The sequence below is a fragment of the Hippopotamus amphibius genome, chromosome 1 (genome assembly GCF_030028045.1).
Source record: "Hippopotamus amphibius kiboko isolate mHipAmp2 chromosome 1, mHipAmp2.hap2, whole genome shotgun sequence".
Lineage (NCBI taxonomy): Eukaryota > Metazoa > Chordata > Mammalia > Artiodactyla > Hippopotamidae > Hippopotamus > Hippopotamus amphibius.
In genome coordinates, this window is record NC_080186.1 from 35,067,480 (window position 1) to 35,083,966 (window position 16,487).

General features: G+C 46.2%; 1 protein-coding gene across 1 annotated transcript in view; it reads left to right on the forward strand.

Moving 5' to 3' along the window:
* The window catches only part of CFAP57 (cilia and flagella associated protein 57), a 61,760-nt gene that overhangs the window by 8,099 nt on the left and 37,174 nt on the right, over positions 1-16,487 (forward strand). The window contains exons 3-9 of the mRNA XM_057709200.1: positions 1,075-1,361; positions 3,184-3,391; positions 6,333-6,485; positions 10,055-10,194; positions 10,377-10,542; positions 11,268-11,381; positions 15,367-15,579. Coding sequence (XP_057565183.1) covers positions 1,075-1,361; positions 3,184-3,391; positions 6,333-6,485; positions 10,055-10,194; positions 10,377-10,542; positions 11,268-11,381; positions 15,367-15,579 — 1,281 coding nt within the window. The remainder of the gene's footprint in view (positions 1-1,074; positions 1,362-3,183; positions 3,392-6,332; positions 6,486-10,054; positions 10,195-10,376; positions 10,543-11,267; positions 11,382-15,366; positions 15,580-16,487) is intronic.

The window sequence follows — 16,487 nt, forward strand, 5'->3', positions numbered from 1 at the left end:
GGTCCTGGCCTCTTCTGAGCAGCATAGCTGGGCAGTGGGAAGACTTCAGGAAGGTGATGTGAAGTGGTAGATCTTTAGGAAGCTGTCCATGAAATCACACTTATGTGGGAAGCAGAAGTTTCCATCGTGGGTTGAGGGCAAAATGAAGAAAACGTGTCAGGAGGCTAGTTTGGTCCCAAGGAGGCTTTTCTTGGAGCAGTCAACCAGTCAAGGATCTAGCGCTCAACTTTACAAGTCCAAGCACTGAGTTCTGTTCATGTTCTGAGTTACTGGCTAGTCAGCGTCTCGGGCACAGACTCCGTTATTCTCACAAGAGGCTGACGTGTGAACCAGCATGTCACAACCAGAACACACAGCATTTATCCAGTGTACTTCTTCCTTGATAATAGAGCCCTTGGGAGGTGAAATGAGTAATCAGAAAGTTGCTTGGTGATCATGGAATCAGAGCAAAGGCAGGTAGAGCCTGAAGATAGTTCCATCCAGGTCACAGTAAGGCACGATACAGCATCCTGTTCAGAGCAGGGAGCACCTCCTCTCACACAGACTCAGGAAACGTTCATTGCATGCCCGCTATGAACCCGGCACTGGGGATACAGAGAGGAAAAAGCCACAGCCCCTCCAGGCGCTCACCATCCAGTGGGGGTGATGGGTTGACCGCCCATGACGGCACACTGGGATGAGGCTAGAGCTGAAGGAAGCTTAGTCCCTGACATGTGGTTCCTTCCCCCTGGACAGGGCCCGTAAACCTGCCAAACCCTCAGTTTTCTGTGTTTTGAGCTGAGCCTTCTTTCCATTTTGTTGGCACAGAGTTTGGTGATTGTCAAAACCTGCTCATCCTGCTTTTTGGCGCTTGTCAGATGACTTTTGAAGGTTTCCTAGTTTGACTCATGAGCCCTATATATATAATGGATATAGATCTGTCCGCTTGTCAAATATGGTCTTAAAATTATGATTTAGTGGTGTTTAAAGGATCCTGTGAGCTAACTGGAATAATTAGCAATTAGTAAAATGGGAAATAATGCCATCAAGTTTAGTGTCATATATCTTTTTTTTTAATTCTTTCACATTTTGCAGGTGAGCTTCAATCCCCAGGATAACACTCAGATTTGTGTCACTGGAAATGGGATGTTTAAGCTTCTCCGTTTTGCTGAGGGAACCCTGAAGCAAACTAACTTTCAGAGGGGAGAACCCCAAAACTATCTCGCCCACACCTGGGTGTCTGATGACAAGATTGTCGTTGGCACTGATACAGGCAGGCTCTTCCTCTTTGAGTCTGGAGATCAACGCTGGGAGACAAGTATCATGGTCAAGGAGTCCACCAGCGAGACGAAGAACCTGGGGGTGATCCAGGAGTCAGAGAGGTAATGGTGCCCTCTGGGCGGGGGCTCTTGGAAAAATACACTCATCGTGCTGATAGCATCACACTGAAAACAGAATTCTTTAAAAATCCCTTCTGTCCCCTCTACCTTAAAAGTCAATGCTTTTCATTTTCCCTCTGTCTTTCTAGTGCTCATGCATTTTCAAGCACATATGAAAGTTATATCCACAGCCTAGACACAATTCTTTATATGTTTACACCTAACCTCATTTTATAAGCATTTTAGTATGACTAGTCTTCAAAACTGCAGATTTTCAAAAATATGTTTTCTAAATGCTGCCTAATTTACTGAATCAATTAAATAAATGCCCACCAAGTCCTTGCAGTGTGCCAGGTGTCTTGCTAGGTGCTGGGACACAGGTCCTGAGGACCTTACAATTCAGCAGGAGGCACCAGACCAACAAGGAAGTGCAAGGAAATATTGTCGGTCAATCTGACAGAAGCATATGGGCTAAAGTGGCGGCTCAGGATGGAGCTGTCAATTTTACCTCGACTGCAACCAGTAACAGTTGCAGTCTCACCCACATTCGAAAGTACCGTTGTGTGTTCTAGACACACAATGACTTAAGCACTTTATATATCCTCATTTGAGTCTTACCCTAAAAAGCACATATTATTATCATGCCCATTTTAGAGACAAGGAAACTGATGCTCAAAGAGGTTAAGTGACTCACCCGAGATCACAGCATTGTTAAATGACAGGTCTGGATTCAAACCCAGATGTGTCTGACTCCAGAGACTGAGCCCTCAACCACAATGGCATGCAGTAGATGCTTCTTCCTCAATGACTTTGGGTGCGCCCATTTTTACCACCCTCCATGACAATAATATCTCCCTTTCTGTTGTGATTATGTTGAGAAGTTCCTAATAAGGCCATATGCCCTCCAGTTTGCTGGGTTCAACATCCTTCAGTGGGTCCAGGGCTCCAAAATAAAGCTCAGACTCCTGAACTTGGCCCACACGTCCCTGCTGCTCTGACCCTTCTCTACATCTGCAGCATCAGCTCCTGACTACCTACCACACATGCCTCGTGCACTCTGCTTCTGGGCTTGGTCTGCCCCCCACCCAGACCCCACTCCCCCGGACACAGACACATGCCTGACACAGTCCTCTTTGTCCTTCAGGTCTCAGCTGGGAGCCCTCAGCCTCTGCTCATCTCAGAGAGGTGGTCCTCCCCTGTAACGGTCCTCAGAAAACCGTTGTTAGCTGCTGACCGGCTGCTCCCATCCCACTCAGCTGCCCCCAACAGTCCTTATCGCACGCCCCCTTCTCTATCAGCTCTCGGGGCAGGAACTGTGTCAGCTTATTCACCATTGTCTCACTGAGCTGTTAACACATGTAACTCCAGTAAATGTTGAATAAATGAGAGAGAAAGGGGGCGGAGGGAGGATGAAGGAAGGGGTGAAGGAAAGGAAGGAGGAAGAAAGGAAAGAAAGAAAAAGCAAAGAGCAAGGAAGGGAGGGAGGAAGGGGATAGAAACCTGGATTCAAATCTCAGCTCTCCCACTTCCTAATTTAGAACTCAACGCCTCTGAGCCGCTTTTTTCCAAACAACAAAATGAGTACAATAATAACAATGAAAGCAGGGACGACACGGGGTTGCGAGACTCCACATGAATGCACAACCTTCCATCCTCCATGGAGCTCGGGTAGGACTCCCGGCCAGAGGGGAGCATCTGGGACGTGGGAAAGGGGCTCCCCCTGGGTGGTGTCTCCCACACCCAGGGACAGCCCTTCTTCCCCACCCCAGCAGGATTCATCTCCTTGGAACCCTCTGTTATCTTTACGTGCCGTCTTCTTTTCCAGCCTGATCGAATTTCCGACCATCACTTCCCCAGTCCCCTCCTCGGAGCAGGTCACGTTGGCCAGCAGCCACAGCCAGCTGTCCCTGCCCCGGGTGTCTGCCATCGCAGCCTACTCCAAGGGATTCGCCTGCTCTGCTGGGCCGGGGAGAGTTCTGCTGTTTGAGAAGACGGACGAGAAGGAGTTTTACCATGAGAGCAGGGAAATCCGGGTGAGGACGGGAGGAAGAAGCAACACCCGGGTCCAGCTGGCATGTGCTCTCCAGCAGCAGAGCACCGACAGGGCGTCTGGTCGGGGGAGGGGCGCTGAGTGCTGAGCACAAAGGGACTGGAGGCATTTGTCCTGAGGGGAGTTCTAGGACGGATTGGACAGAATTGGGCTTTCAAATTAGGGAGATCTGGATCTGAAACCTGGGAGAGAATTTGGCAAATTCTGTTTTCTCTCTGAAGCTCAGTGTCCCATAAAATTTGTATGATTATGATGTATATGGATATTTAATGTCAAGAAAACTACCTGGTGCACAGCAAGCATTCAGTAAATGGGGAATAAATGATACAAACTGTTTTAGAGATAGGTCTTATCTGGTTTGGGGAGAACCAGGACGCCTTCAGGGTGTTTGAGGATAATCTTTGAGGAAGGGTCTTAGAAGGTGGATAACATTTGACAGGAAGAAACAGATCAGGAATTCCAGGTGAAAGGAACAAATTTAGCAAAGGCATCACTGACAGGGAGCAGGTGGTGTGTTTGGGAGACGTCTGTTGCCCAGTGGAGGGGCCTGAAGTCACTTGAAGGGAAAGAGAGGTGCTAAGGCTGATGGGAGATGACAGATGCCAGCCTGAGGGGTGTGTATGTAAATCGGCAGGCATCCTGTTTTTCAGCAGAGAAGCATTGTACTTCAGAAAAGTAATCTGAATGAGACATGACTCTGAAGTTTACTGGCTGAGTGACTTCACGTGACAACAAATCTAGCAAACCTGTGTCTCTTCGTTAAGGAAATAGCCCACCCTGGTGGTTATCTAAAGGATTAACAACATCTGTGTAATCACTGATGCAGTGCCTGTGCTCAGTAAAGGATCCTAGTTATTATGGCCACAGTTAGGAATCTGTTCTGAGGCTCTTTTGATACAGAAGCCAAAAGGCAGTGAGGTCTAGGATCACGGCAGTGTGAAGCAGAGAGAGTCTTTGTGAAGGTCAAGTCTGTGGGACGTTCCCTGAGTAGATGCAGGAGCCCAGAAACAAGGAGCTCTCAGGGAGGATGCCCAGGCTCTGTGCTGGGTGCTGGGAAGGGACGCCAGGGCAGGAAGACTGGAGGTGAGAGCAAAGCGGGTGGGGACTGCAGGGGAGCATTGTGAGTTTACTTTGCCTATGAAGTTCATTCTTTTGTGTGTTTATTCATTTAACAAATATTTATTGAGTGTTTACAATGTGCCAAGCTCTATGCTCAGAGCTGGGATACAGATGAGAAGTAACCACACTAAGACTTGACCTTAGCGCTCAATCAACAAGTAAACAAGCAAATATGGCAGATTGTCGGATGAGATCAATGCTGTGAAGAAAATAAAGCCAGGAAAGGACAGGGAGCAAGAGGGGCTTCTGTTCTAGAGAGAGTGGCCGGGGGACGCCCCGCTGAGGATTACTGACATTTGACCAGATACAAGGATAAAGTGAAGCAGTTGGCAATGTGGTTGAGACCTGGGGAGTGAGATCAATACATCCACCACGCTCAGATACACTCACACACACCCATAGTGCTTGGCTTGTGTCTGGCACATAGACGATGCTTTATTTTCACTATTTTAAGTATTATTGTAATTACTACTGTTGTTTTCATTGAACCCTCATGTTAGGTAAAATCACTGAGAGATCAAATATAGAGATAAAAAGAGGACTGAGGACAAAATTTAACATTTCCTAATTTCAAGACTAAGGATGAGAACCCAACAGGGCACTGGAAAGGTGTGGTCCTTCACTCATTCATTCAACAAATGTCTATCGTGCACCTATCACAGGCCAGGCTCCGTGGTGGGGCCTGTGGTGGGTGCATCAGACACGGGAGCTTCCCTCATGTCTGGGGGAGGGCCGCGAGGCCACACCATGCAGTCACTGAGCGCCAGCATGTCCCAGGCACTGCTCCAAGCACCAGGAGACAGATGTGGGAACAGACAGGATGCTCAGTCTGCGGGCTCCCATTCTGCTTTACTCCATGTGATGCGTGTGACAACAGAGGGAACTCCCAGGTGCTGTGGGCACACTGAGGGACCATCAGGGCCCACTCAGCCCAGGGCTGTCAGGGACAGCTTCCCAGACCCTCGCTGTCCCAGCAGAGCAGGGGGAGTAGACTTCATGAAAATGGGTTAGGAGGTACCTAGGAAGACAGAACTCCAGGCAGGGGGAGGGCAGCACAGGAGGCCAGGGCCTTCTAGGGAGGAAGGTGTTAAGGTCGCTGCTGCAGGCTCTAAAAAAGCCCAGAAGATGAGGGCTGAGTGGGGGCATCAGGCTTTGGTGATAAGGAAATTTCTGATGTTCATGAGGACAATTTCAGTAAATGATGCAGTGGGAGCCACATTATAAGGAATTAAGAACTGAGTGGGTGGTAAGGAAGCAGAGATGGTACATGCAGACCAGCCTTTCAGTAAGTTTGGTTGTTAGTGGAAGGAGTGGAAGAGCAGGGAGAAGAAAATCTAGTTTTATAATGTCCACTAGGAATTCCAGGCCCCCTGAGATGTTGCAAGAGCTGTGGGACCCCTTCTCTCTGCCCTGTCCCCTGCCCCACGTAGTAGAAGGGCCCCCACCTTCCCCTCTGCTGCCCTGAAACACACTGTGTACCTGGTGCAGGTGGGCGCCTGTACCGGGCTCCCAACAGCTGGCAAGAGTAGGGGCTAGACTGTCGCTTGTTCTGAGGGGGGATCTCAAACTGAAACAGAAGGGTTGCTTTCACCTGTGCCGCTGCCTTATTACTCAGCCACTCATCACTCAGAGGTGAGTAGGAAACCGACAGAAACGGAGGGCCCTCCCTTCTCCACATCTGAGGAGGCTCTGGGAAGCGTGCTGGTCGGGAGTCTGTAAGCTGCAGGTGTCTGAGAGGATCCGAAAGCCCGAGGACACCTGAGAATGTGGGGGCATTGCTGACCGCTGTGCTGTGTCTTGGGCAGATTCCTATGGACCCACAGAGCCATGACCCAAGTCAGTCTGACAAACAGGACGTGCTCTGCGTGTGCTTCAGCCCCTCCGAGGAAACGCTGATCGCCAGCACCAGCAAGAACCAGCTCTACAGCATCACCATGTCCGTGACGGAGATCAGCAAGGTGAGTCCCCCAGCAGCGCTTCCTTCCAGCCCGGGGACTGGTCACCGCGTGGGAACATTGTAATCCAGTTCCCGAGCATGTGCTCATTCACCCCTTCATAACAGAGCAGAAGAAACTCTCATTTCAAGATGTCCAGGTAGGAGCGCTCCAGTACCCTCAGAGGGCAGGGGCAGGGGGCAGAGGGGCACAGGGGGAGGCACGGGGATGTGATGGCTGCAGCCTCTTTGGAGAACACTTGAGATGTCTGCCAGACTTAAATTGTACCTGTCTTTTATCCAGCTAGCAAGTGTACTTCGGGTATTTAATGTACTGCTATACCTGCTCCTGTGCACAAAGACATATATATATGTAAAGGTGTATCATTGCTTTTCATGTTTAAATAACAAAGGAAGCCAGTATGAATACGCTGCAGACATTGCAACCCAAAAGCTATATTAAAGATAGAGAATCACTTTGTACTTATAGAAGGTTCACTTCATCTAGCAGATGTTACAGTTTTAAATTTGTGTGCACCAAATAGCCTGGACTCAAGATAGATCAAGCAAACTTTGGCAGAACAACAAGGAAAATAAACCACCTACAATCATAGTAGGAGATTGTAATATATCTTTCTCAGTAATAGTGGGTTTTTTAAATAACAACTGTGCTGAGTTAAATTCATATGCTATACAATTCACCTATTCAAAGTGTACAATTTAATGTTTTTAGTATATTCACAGTTGTGCAGCCATTACCACCATCAATTTTAGACCATTTTCATCGCTTCAAAAAAAAAAACATGCCCTTTAGCTATTATGCTCCCAGCACCCCATCTGCTCCCTTCCCAGCTGTAGCCAACCACCAATGTCTTGTGTCTGTATAGATTTGCCTTTTCTGAACATTTCATACCAATATGTGTACTCTCGTGACTGGCTTCTTTCACTGAGCATGATGTTTTCAAGTTTCATCTGTGTTGTTAGTGTGCATCAGTACTCCATTCCTTTTCATGGCCAAATAGTGTTCCGCTGCATGGCTAGACCACGCTTGTTAGTCTAATCATCAGTTGATGAACATTTGAGTTGTTTCCACCATTTAGATATTATAAATACTGCTGCTATAAACATCTGTGCACAAGTTTTTGTGTGGACATATGTTTTTATTCTTGTTGGGTATTTACCTAGGAGTGGAATGCCCGGGTCACATAGTAACTCCATATTTAACTATTTAAGGAACTGCCAGATAGTTTTCCAAAGTGCTGCACCATTTTATATTCCCATCAGCAGTGTACAAGTGTTTTGGTTTCTCTGTATTTTTGCCAACACTTTTTCTTATCTGATTTTTAAAGTGACATTCATAACATGTTTGTCTGTAGTTTTCTCGTGATCCTTTCTCTGCTTTTGTCTCATTCTGGCCTCATATATTGAGGCGCAGAGACAAGGTGGAAAGAGAATTGCTTTTGTTTTAACAGAAGAGAGATTTGAGTGTACTTAAAAGCTTGTAGGCTAATATATAAATCATTATGTTTTATACCCCAAACTAAGACATTTTTATCATTTCATGGTGGGGAGGGGAGGAGGACCTCATTCACAAGGACCCAGAAAGGACTAATTTGATGGCCACATTTCCAGTTTGTCCACTTTCTCTGTCTAGAGGGTGAGCTCATTGCATAGAGCTTCTCTCCCTGCTGATGGGAGAAGGAAGGCTGCGTGGGGAGGAGAGAACTAGACCAGAAAGTGGGACCTTCTTTGGAGAGGAGTGTTTTCAGTCTCTCCCAGGCTGTAAAAGTCTCCTGCCTGTCCCTGCATGTACACTCTACCTTCCAGCCACTGAATTATATTCTGTTTAGTTGCCAGAATGATCTTTACAAATCCCAGATGTGGTTATCATAAAATACACATCCTCCACCACCTCCACCATCATCACAGCCGTGATCCTTCAGTGGCCTCCCAGTGCTCTGAGAAGCACAGGGCTGGGTGATATCTGGCCTAGGCTGCCCTCTGCAGCCCCATCCCATCATCCACCTGATAGGACTGGCCTTTCTGATCACCATGAGTCTGCATGTTCCCTCTGCCAAAAGGCTTCAGCACGCTCTTCCCTCTGCCTGGGGCACGCTCCTCTTCCCCACATTAGTTCTTGCTCATCCTTCAGAGGAAAAAAACAGATACTAGGAATGTGCTAGTAGAGACAGGGAGGTTGAAGATCCTGGAGAAAGAAGGGGAAGCAAATGGAGAATGGGAATAATCTGTGCCTACCCCCACCCCAGCCCAGCACCTCTTTCCGACTCAGTAGAGAAGGATGGAGTGGATGCTGGTAGTTTATAAGTGGGGAAGTGTCTGAATTTGAGGGAGTTGCCAGCTCAGCCTTTGTCTTTGCTTGTGAACAAAGTATGTACACCTCATTAAATTCCCCAGCCATCACTCCTCATTCAGGTGTCCCAGGTATAATGTCTCTGATGACAGACACCTGGAATCTCCCCACCAGTGCAGTAGGATACATTTTAACTTAAAATCATTCTCCCAACTCTCCTTGCTGCCGCTGGTGGAGTAATATAGTCTATCTGCAGAGAAATTTGGGGGGACTCATTAAGATCTTGAAAACATTCATACCAATTTGCCTTGTATTCCTCTTCTAGAAATGTATTCCTTGTGTGGGTCCCAACCCATTGGTAGTGATGCTATCAGCCAGGAATGCCAGAGGCAGTCTCCAGGGGCTGTATGACTCCTAGCAAGCCCTCATGTACACTTCCCCCACCAGGGCCAATGTTGTGGCCCGATGAGCCCTTAGGTTCTTATTATGACTGTAGGATGTACTTCAGCAAAAACCATCAGGGAACTTTGAGGAACAAGATTTCTTATTCACAGGTCCTAGAGGGTACATAGCACGCCCAGGGACCGTACAGTGAGGCCATGGGTGAAGAGCCAGGTGGACCTGGGGCTCTGCCTTGTTTAGGGTTTGAGGGTGGGGTGTCTAGGGTTTTGCGAGTTCACTATTTAATGCTATCTAGTCATGAGAGTGGGAATTAAGGCACAGGAAGAGAAAAGTGGGGTCACTCAAGAAGTCATTTAAATTATCTAGGACTTTCTGCAAAAGGCATCTTCAAGTGAGGGGGAGGCTTAATTCCTTAGCTGGTTATTTGGCTGGAGGCTGTGTCATACAACTGGCAATATGTTTATTCAAGACAGATGCCCTTTGAAATAGATGCCTTGAGACCCAAAAGCTTAATGTCAGGCACTTACACTGCAGTATCTAAGGAGGTAATCAGAGAGGAACACAGACTTACACGTAAGAGTATTTAGTCTAGTGTTACCCCTAAATATCAAAAATTGGAGAGCACTTAAATATTCCCACAGTAGAAGAAGGGATAAATTAAATCCTGGTATATTCACAGAATAAAATATTTTATTTCCATTAAAATGATGTTTTAAAATAATAATGGTATAGGAAAATATGCACAATGTTAAAGCGATTTGCCCACAGCCTGATTTCTGTACATCTGGGCTACTTAACGTCTGTAAGTGGTAAGGAGAGCTGGAGTACATAGCCAGTCTTTTGCTTCCTCTGGCCGATCTCATCCTGTGTGATTTCTCCAGGGGGAGCCTGCGCACTTTGAGTATCTGATGTACCCGTTACACTCAGCCTCCATCACTGGCCTAGCTACTTGCATCCGTAAACCCCTCATTGCCACCTGCTCTGTGGATCGGTCCGTTCGCATCTGGAATTATGAATCAAAGTAAGGAATGAAAGGCTTTGCTACTGTGATATGCAGGATTTTGGTTGTTCAATTTTTCCATGCAATAAATGCAAGTAATAAAGCATCTCAAACGCTATGATAAAAATATGTACCAGATACAACGGAGAACTCGAGGGACTCAGTGGGCTAGACTTATATTCAATAATGTATCTTTTTCACAGCACCCTGGAACTATTTAAGGAATACCAAGAAGAAGCTTATACAATCAGCCTTCACCCATCTGGACACTACATTGTAGTAGGGTTTGCTGACAAACTACACCTTATGAATCTACTCATTGATGATATACGTTCTTTCAAAGAATACTCCATCAGAGGGTGCAAAGAGGTAAGAACTGCTGGAGATAAAGGTCCAGTTTCTTGGAAAACCAGAGGTGAAATATCAAGAACTAACACAACTGGAGAGGTGGGACCAAAGCCTGTCTTAGAGAATTTTAGTGGCTTTAAAAAATCCAGTTCTGCCCCCAAACGTATTGAGTATATTGGTTCTATCCCCTTTCTCTTATGCCCACCAAAATGTATCATTGAACCAAACCTTGTAATATCCCATCTGCGATTAGTTCTGTGACTGTGAAGTAATAATTTAATAATACCAAAAAAAGCATTAAAAAGAAAGTTATCACAGCATCAGTCACAGCTGGGAAGGTGGGGTTGGTGAGTGGGAGGGGCCAGGGAAAATGTGCAACAAGGAGAGACAATAGCAGCCCATCAGATGTCCCCCTGAGATGACTTGTGGGATCAAGACAGTGACTTCAGGCATCGCTTCCCTGCTCTGAAACTTCTTCTGCAGACAAAGTGAGTGTTCTGCCCTCTGATCCAAGCACCTTCATGATTTGTGCACATGGTAGTGTCAGCATCTTGGCCAGTATGAGCTACAGGAATAGTGAAAGTGAAGATGTCAGCCAATTCTCAGTCCTGTCTGCACCTTCCCCCGATTCCCAACCCTGCACATGATTTCAGCCTGAACTCTTTAGGAAACGGAGCTCTCGACTGTAACCTCCAGATAGACTGCTCTTCTTTTCATTCTTGCTCTCTTCCTGTATTTCCTGGTAGTGTTGCTTTAGCAATGGAGGTCACCTGTTTGCTGCAGTGAATGGGAATGTGATTCACATTTTTTCCACCACAAGCCTGGAGAACATCTTGAACCTGAAAGGACACACAGGGAAGGTAAGTGAGTGAACAGTGTCCAGGGAAACAAGGACACCGAGCCAAGCATCATGTCAGCCAACGGGATGTGAGTGAACAAAAGAGAAGTGATTCCTTTTCTCTTGGAGGTCTCTGTCTAATTGGGGGAAAAGACAATAAGACCAATGCACAGATTTAAGTACTAACTGCAGTAAACTCAGTGAAAGAAAAATAGGGGTTGTTATGAGAGGAAGTATTGAGGAGTTGGCAAGATGAAGGAGACTGGGGTGTTCACAAAGGCTTGGTCCTAAGCAGTGAGTTGGAATTAACCAGCCAGAGCTGGTGGGGAAAATCATTGCAGATAGGGATCCCTGAGATGGGAGATTTCTAGGGGTATAGGAGGAACTATCTGTGGGACTAAAACATAGGTATCAGGAATGAAACTTGGCGTGAGCTGACATTGGTGAGGTTAGCATGTACCCAAGTTCATGGAACCTTGTTCATGGAAACTTGTAGGCCTTTTAAGGGTTTTATACTTTATCCTCCTTGTTCTTTGAACTCATTGAAGACTTTAGGGCAAGAAATGGTATGATGATATTTGTATTTTAAAAGATTACTTTGGCTGTAGAGATTGTATTGAAAGGGGCAAGTGTGGAAATGGTAAGGAGATTATTGTCTACATGGTAGATGATAGTATTTTGGACCAGGATGGAGGTAATACCAATAGGAAGAAGTGAATGGATTCAAAAGATATTTAGGAAGTAAAACCACTAGTTCCTGAAGATAGAGTGGATATGGAGCATCCAGAAAATTGATAGACCAAAGATTGAAAGGGTAAGAAGAAGTCAGCAGATGAATTTGGAGAGAAAAGCAAAGGGAAAAGAAAGGCAGCAGGACATGTTGTAGATGATGGAAAAGGAGTACAGAATAAGATGGTGGTTTGTGGATTATAGGGCTGGAACACTGAGCACATTTGAGGAGTGATAGAAGGAGGAGCTGGAGAAGTTTGCTGTATCGTGGAGTGTGTATGCCATGCTGAGGGATTGGACATTAGGCTGTAGGTGATGAGAAACAATTGGAAGGATTTAAGAAAGGAAGTAATGTGATCAGGAAGCTAATTCTCTAAACAGTATTGAGGATGGGTTAGAGGGAAGGGAAGTTGGAGTGAAGGAGATCAGCTAGGAAGTGAGGGTGAAAGAGGAGCTAGGAACTAAACCATGGCTTTAGTGTAGGGACAGAGAAAAGAAAGATATTAAGCTCCATTTTGGACATGTTATGTTTGACGTGTCCAGGAGTGTGATATATGAGTATAGAGGTCAGAGGGCAGTCAAGGCTGAAAAATTACGACTCAGGGGATTAGGTGGTAGTCAGCGGAAGTCAGAGGCATAGATTAGATCACCAAGGGCTCAGGTGGAATCTGAGATCTTGGGCAGGAGATAGGTGACCAACATTTAAGGGATTGGTAAAGAAGAGAGAGAGACTGCAAATGCAGGTGTAAAGAGAACCTGGAATCAAGGAATTGTATCAAGCCAGGAAACTAATTTCTAAAAGGATAAAGTAGTCAGTGGTGTTAAATGTCAGAGAGCAGTCCTGTGAAGACTAAATACTGACCATCAGGAATATTGTTGGAAATAAGATAACTATATTTAAGTGCATTTTTACATAATACTAACAATTAGAAAGTGCAATGTAAGAGGTGGAGCTAGGCCTGAGACACGGCTAAGGGTGTGGCTGACAGGACTGGAGCCGTGGGAACACCCGAAGAGGTAGCCAGTGGGTCAGGAGGTTGGTTACTTATAAGGAGATGGAGAAAATCCCTTAATGTATTGGAAATCATGGGAGCCAGTCTCTCTCTACTGGAGAAGGGAGTTGCAAATACAGAAGGGAAAAGGCTAAAATGTTTTTATTTGGCTAAAATGTTTTTATTTGGTCGTTTTGTTTAGTGACTTGGCTGAGCTCATTCTAAGAAGTCATTTTCTCCTGCAGTGGGCAGCCTCGGATGTCTTTGCTCAGGTGTTTTTCTTTTTTGATATTTTAGCCTGGCTACCTCGTTGCACTGGATAGGACTCAGTACAAGGCTACCTAGGGCTTGCCCCTGGGTTGATGTAAGCCACTTATTAGTCATAGTTTGTGCTTAAGGTCCCTTAGCCAGTTAGATTTTCACCCTTTACTGCTGGATTTTTGTTCGGCTTAGAGGCTTCTGTCACAATTCATGGAGTTTATGTTTTTGCCGCATGTTTAGCCAGAGGCCAGTAGTTTGGAGGCTCCCTCTCTGATTGTACCTGAGAGGGTGCAGCCTCAGCCATGCACACAGCCTTCCAGGCTGCCAGGCATAAGCATGATTTTATTTCTAAACCTGACTTCCTGGGAAATGCCCCTGGGTCAGGAGCTTATTATTCAGTTAGTGTTTGGTCAGATATTGTGTTTAAACCCCTTGTGCCTATGAGGCTTCCACCCTGTGTTAATGGGTCTTTGTGCAGTTTAGGAGATGCTTTCAAGTGGTCCCCGTATCACGCGCTGATTGCTCTTGAGTGGGTGCAGCCTAGCACATACATACGGCCTTCCCGATCCCCAGAACTGTCCATGATCCCAGAAGGGCTCTCTTGACTCTTTCCCTTGTTCTCTCTATTCCAGTTCTGTTGCTCCGCCATTCTGCTTATATCAGGGAGTTACCAGCCTTCTCTTAATTGCCCTCCACCTAGAACTCCATTGATTTAGATGAGGCCCATGAGTGGAATTCTCCATGCTCTGTTCCAAATAAGTCAGTCTCCTCAAGCAGAACTGTAGAGCTTGTTGTCCCCTGGGAATAACCCCTGCTCCACTGCACCAGAGCAGGGGGTAGGGACCTCCTTTTTTTTTTTTTTTTTTTTAAATTTTATTTATTTATTTATTATTTTTGGGGGATACACCAGGTTCAATCATCTGTTTTTATACACATACCCCCGTATTCCCTCCCTCCCTCGACTCCACCCACACCCTCCCCGTCCCAGTCCTCTAAGGCATCTTCCATCCTCGAGTTGAACTCCCTTTGTTATACAACTACTTCCCACTGGGACCTCCTTTTACAAGACTGACATCCCTACTTTGTGAGTGGCACTTGCAGGTGGAAAGGGGGTGGCATCCCTCATCTCTTCAGCTCTCCCTTCATGGTGCAGACCCTCCACCCTATGAGTTAGCTGGGGCAGGAGCAGTCAGGGCACCAGGATTCTCATCCTTCTGCACTTGGCGTAGAGCTTTCACCAACAGGTGGGGGCTAGTTGGGGGAAGGGAGAGGAGGTCCTCTTGGCCGTATCTGCCTGGACATGAGCTTCTGGGTGGGGATAAGAAATGCCAACAGGTGTTTTCCCAGGGTGAGACTGCAGCCAAAGACTGAGATGTGGGGAGAAAGGGAGCCCCATCTTTTGGCCGCACCTGCCCGGAGTCCACAGGAATAAAGTGTTTGAGGCTGAGGAGGGTAAAGGAGCAGATCGTGGCTCATATGCCACAGTCTCAGTTCCTACTGAGGTGGAGTAGATTTTCTTGAATGAATGTTTCTACATTTGCTGTGTGCCCCTAGGACAATTTCCAGAGACTTTAAATAACTGTTTTTATAAAGTTTAACAGTTACCTTATTGTGTGGGGGATAGGTCAGCTGAGGGCCTTACTCTGCCATTTGGAAGAACCCTCTCTCTGTGCAATTTTTGCAACTCCCTGTGAATAGATAATCATTTCAAAATAAAAAGTTTTTGTAAAACACAGCAATGATTGATTATAGCATTATCAGAGCTCTTATGATTCAGTCTTTACATTCATAAAGTGAAATGGAAATGGGAATGTTTCACCTTCAATATTTTGCAAGCATCTAAGAAAACAGAATGGTAACTTTCCCACGAAGCTATGATTTGTGTTTACTGAAGCGCATGTACCAGGAAAGGACATTCTGCCTCAGTCTAGTGGAACATGTAAGGGGTTATCCTCCTTTCCGTGAGAGGGGTGTGTGTGTGTGTGTGTACGTACTTCTAACTGGGTATGTCTTCATCCCCCATAGATTCATTCAGTTGTGTGGAATACAGATGACAGCAAACTGATTTCTTGTGGCACAGATGGTGCTGTATATGAATGGAATCTGTCCACAGGAAAGAGAGAGACAGAATGTGTGCTCAAGTCCTGCAGCTACAACTGTGTTACCATCTCCCCTGATGGCAAAATCATCTTTGCTGTCGGATCAGACCAGACTCTCAAGGAGATTGCAGATTCTTCAGTGAGTCTGCCCCTGTCCCTCCCCTGGGCTGCTGTCCTGATCTGCAGAAGACAGCCTCCTGTGTTTACAGCAGAAAGGAATGGAAAGGGGGCCTGTGAAAACAGCATCCCTTCTTCATGGGATAACACCCAGCACCTCATTCCTATAGGATCAGCTCAGTAATTTTTACTTCTGGGATTTCCTGCCCAGTGCCCACCTGACTGGGTTAAATTGTGGGGCCCTTTTCCATTTCTACTTTCCTTGCTGTCTATAACTTCTCTCCCACCCTCCATGGATGGAGGTCAGCAGGGTCCCTGAACTGCCCTTTAACCCTTGATCTGCACATACTTTTGTGTAAAAACAGAATTCTAGTTATGGCTATCACCTAAGCTTGCCACCATATTTGTTTGGAAATCCCCAAACTCTGCAATTTTAGAATTACCACATTGGCTCCAAATAGTTGAGGGAGGAGAAGAGAGCTCAGCAAAGATACCTCTTGCAAATGCAGCTGTGTCCTTCTCCGTGAGCCCAGCTGAGGGTAGGGTGTCTCTCCAGTGTGCCCCCAAGTAGCTGGGTCCTGACTCTGCAGTGGCTTCCATGGTGCTGCACCAGAACAAAACTCCTTTAGGGCAGGGCCGTGGCTCACACCTCTCGGTATCCCTACTAGCTAGCACAATGCATGACCCACAGCAAACATTCAGTAAATATTTGGTGGCTAGGTAGATGGGTGGGTTGATGGATAGTAAGGTGGATGGGTGGGTAGGTGGATGGATGGGTGGATGAGTGAATTAAAGAGTGAAGGAATGAAGTCCCTGATAGTATAGTTTTGTTTATGTAATGGACATTAATATTCGCTGAATAAATTTATGGTCCACATCCCATTCTTAGTTTGAGATATGTGATAGAATAGCAGTCAAGAGCATAGTCTC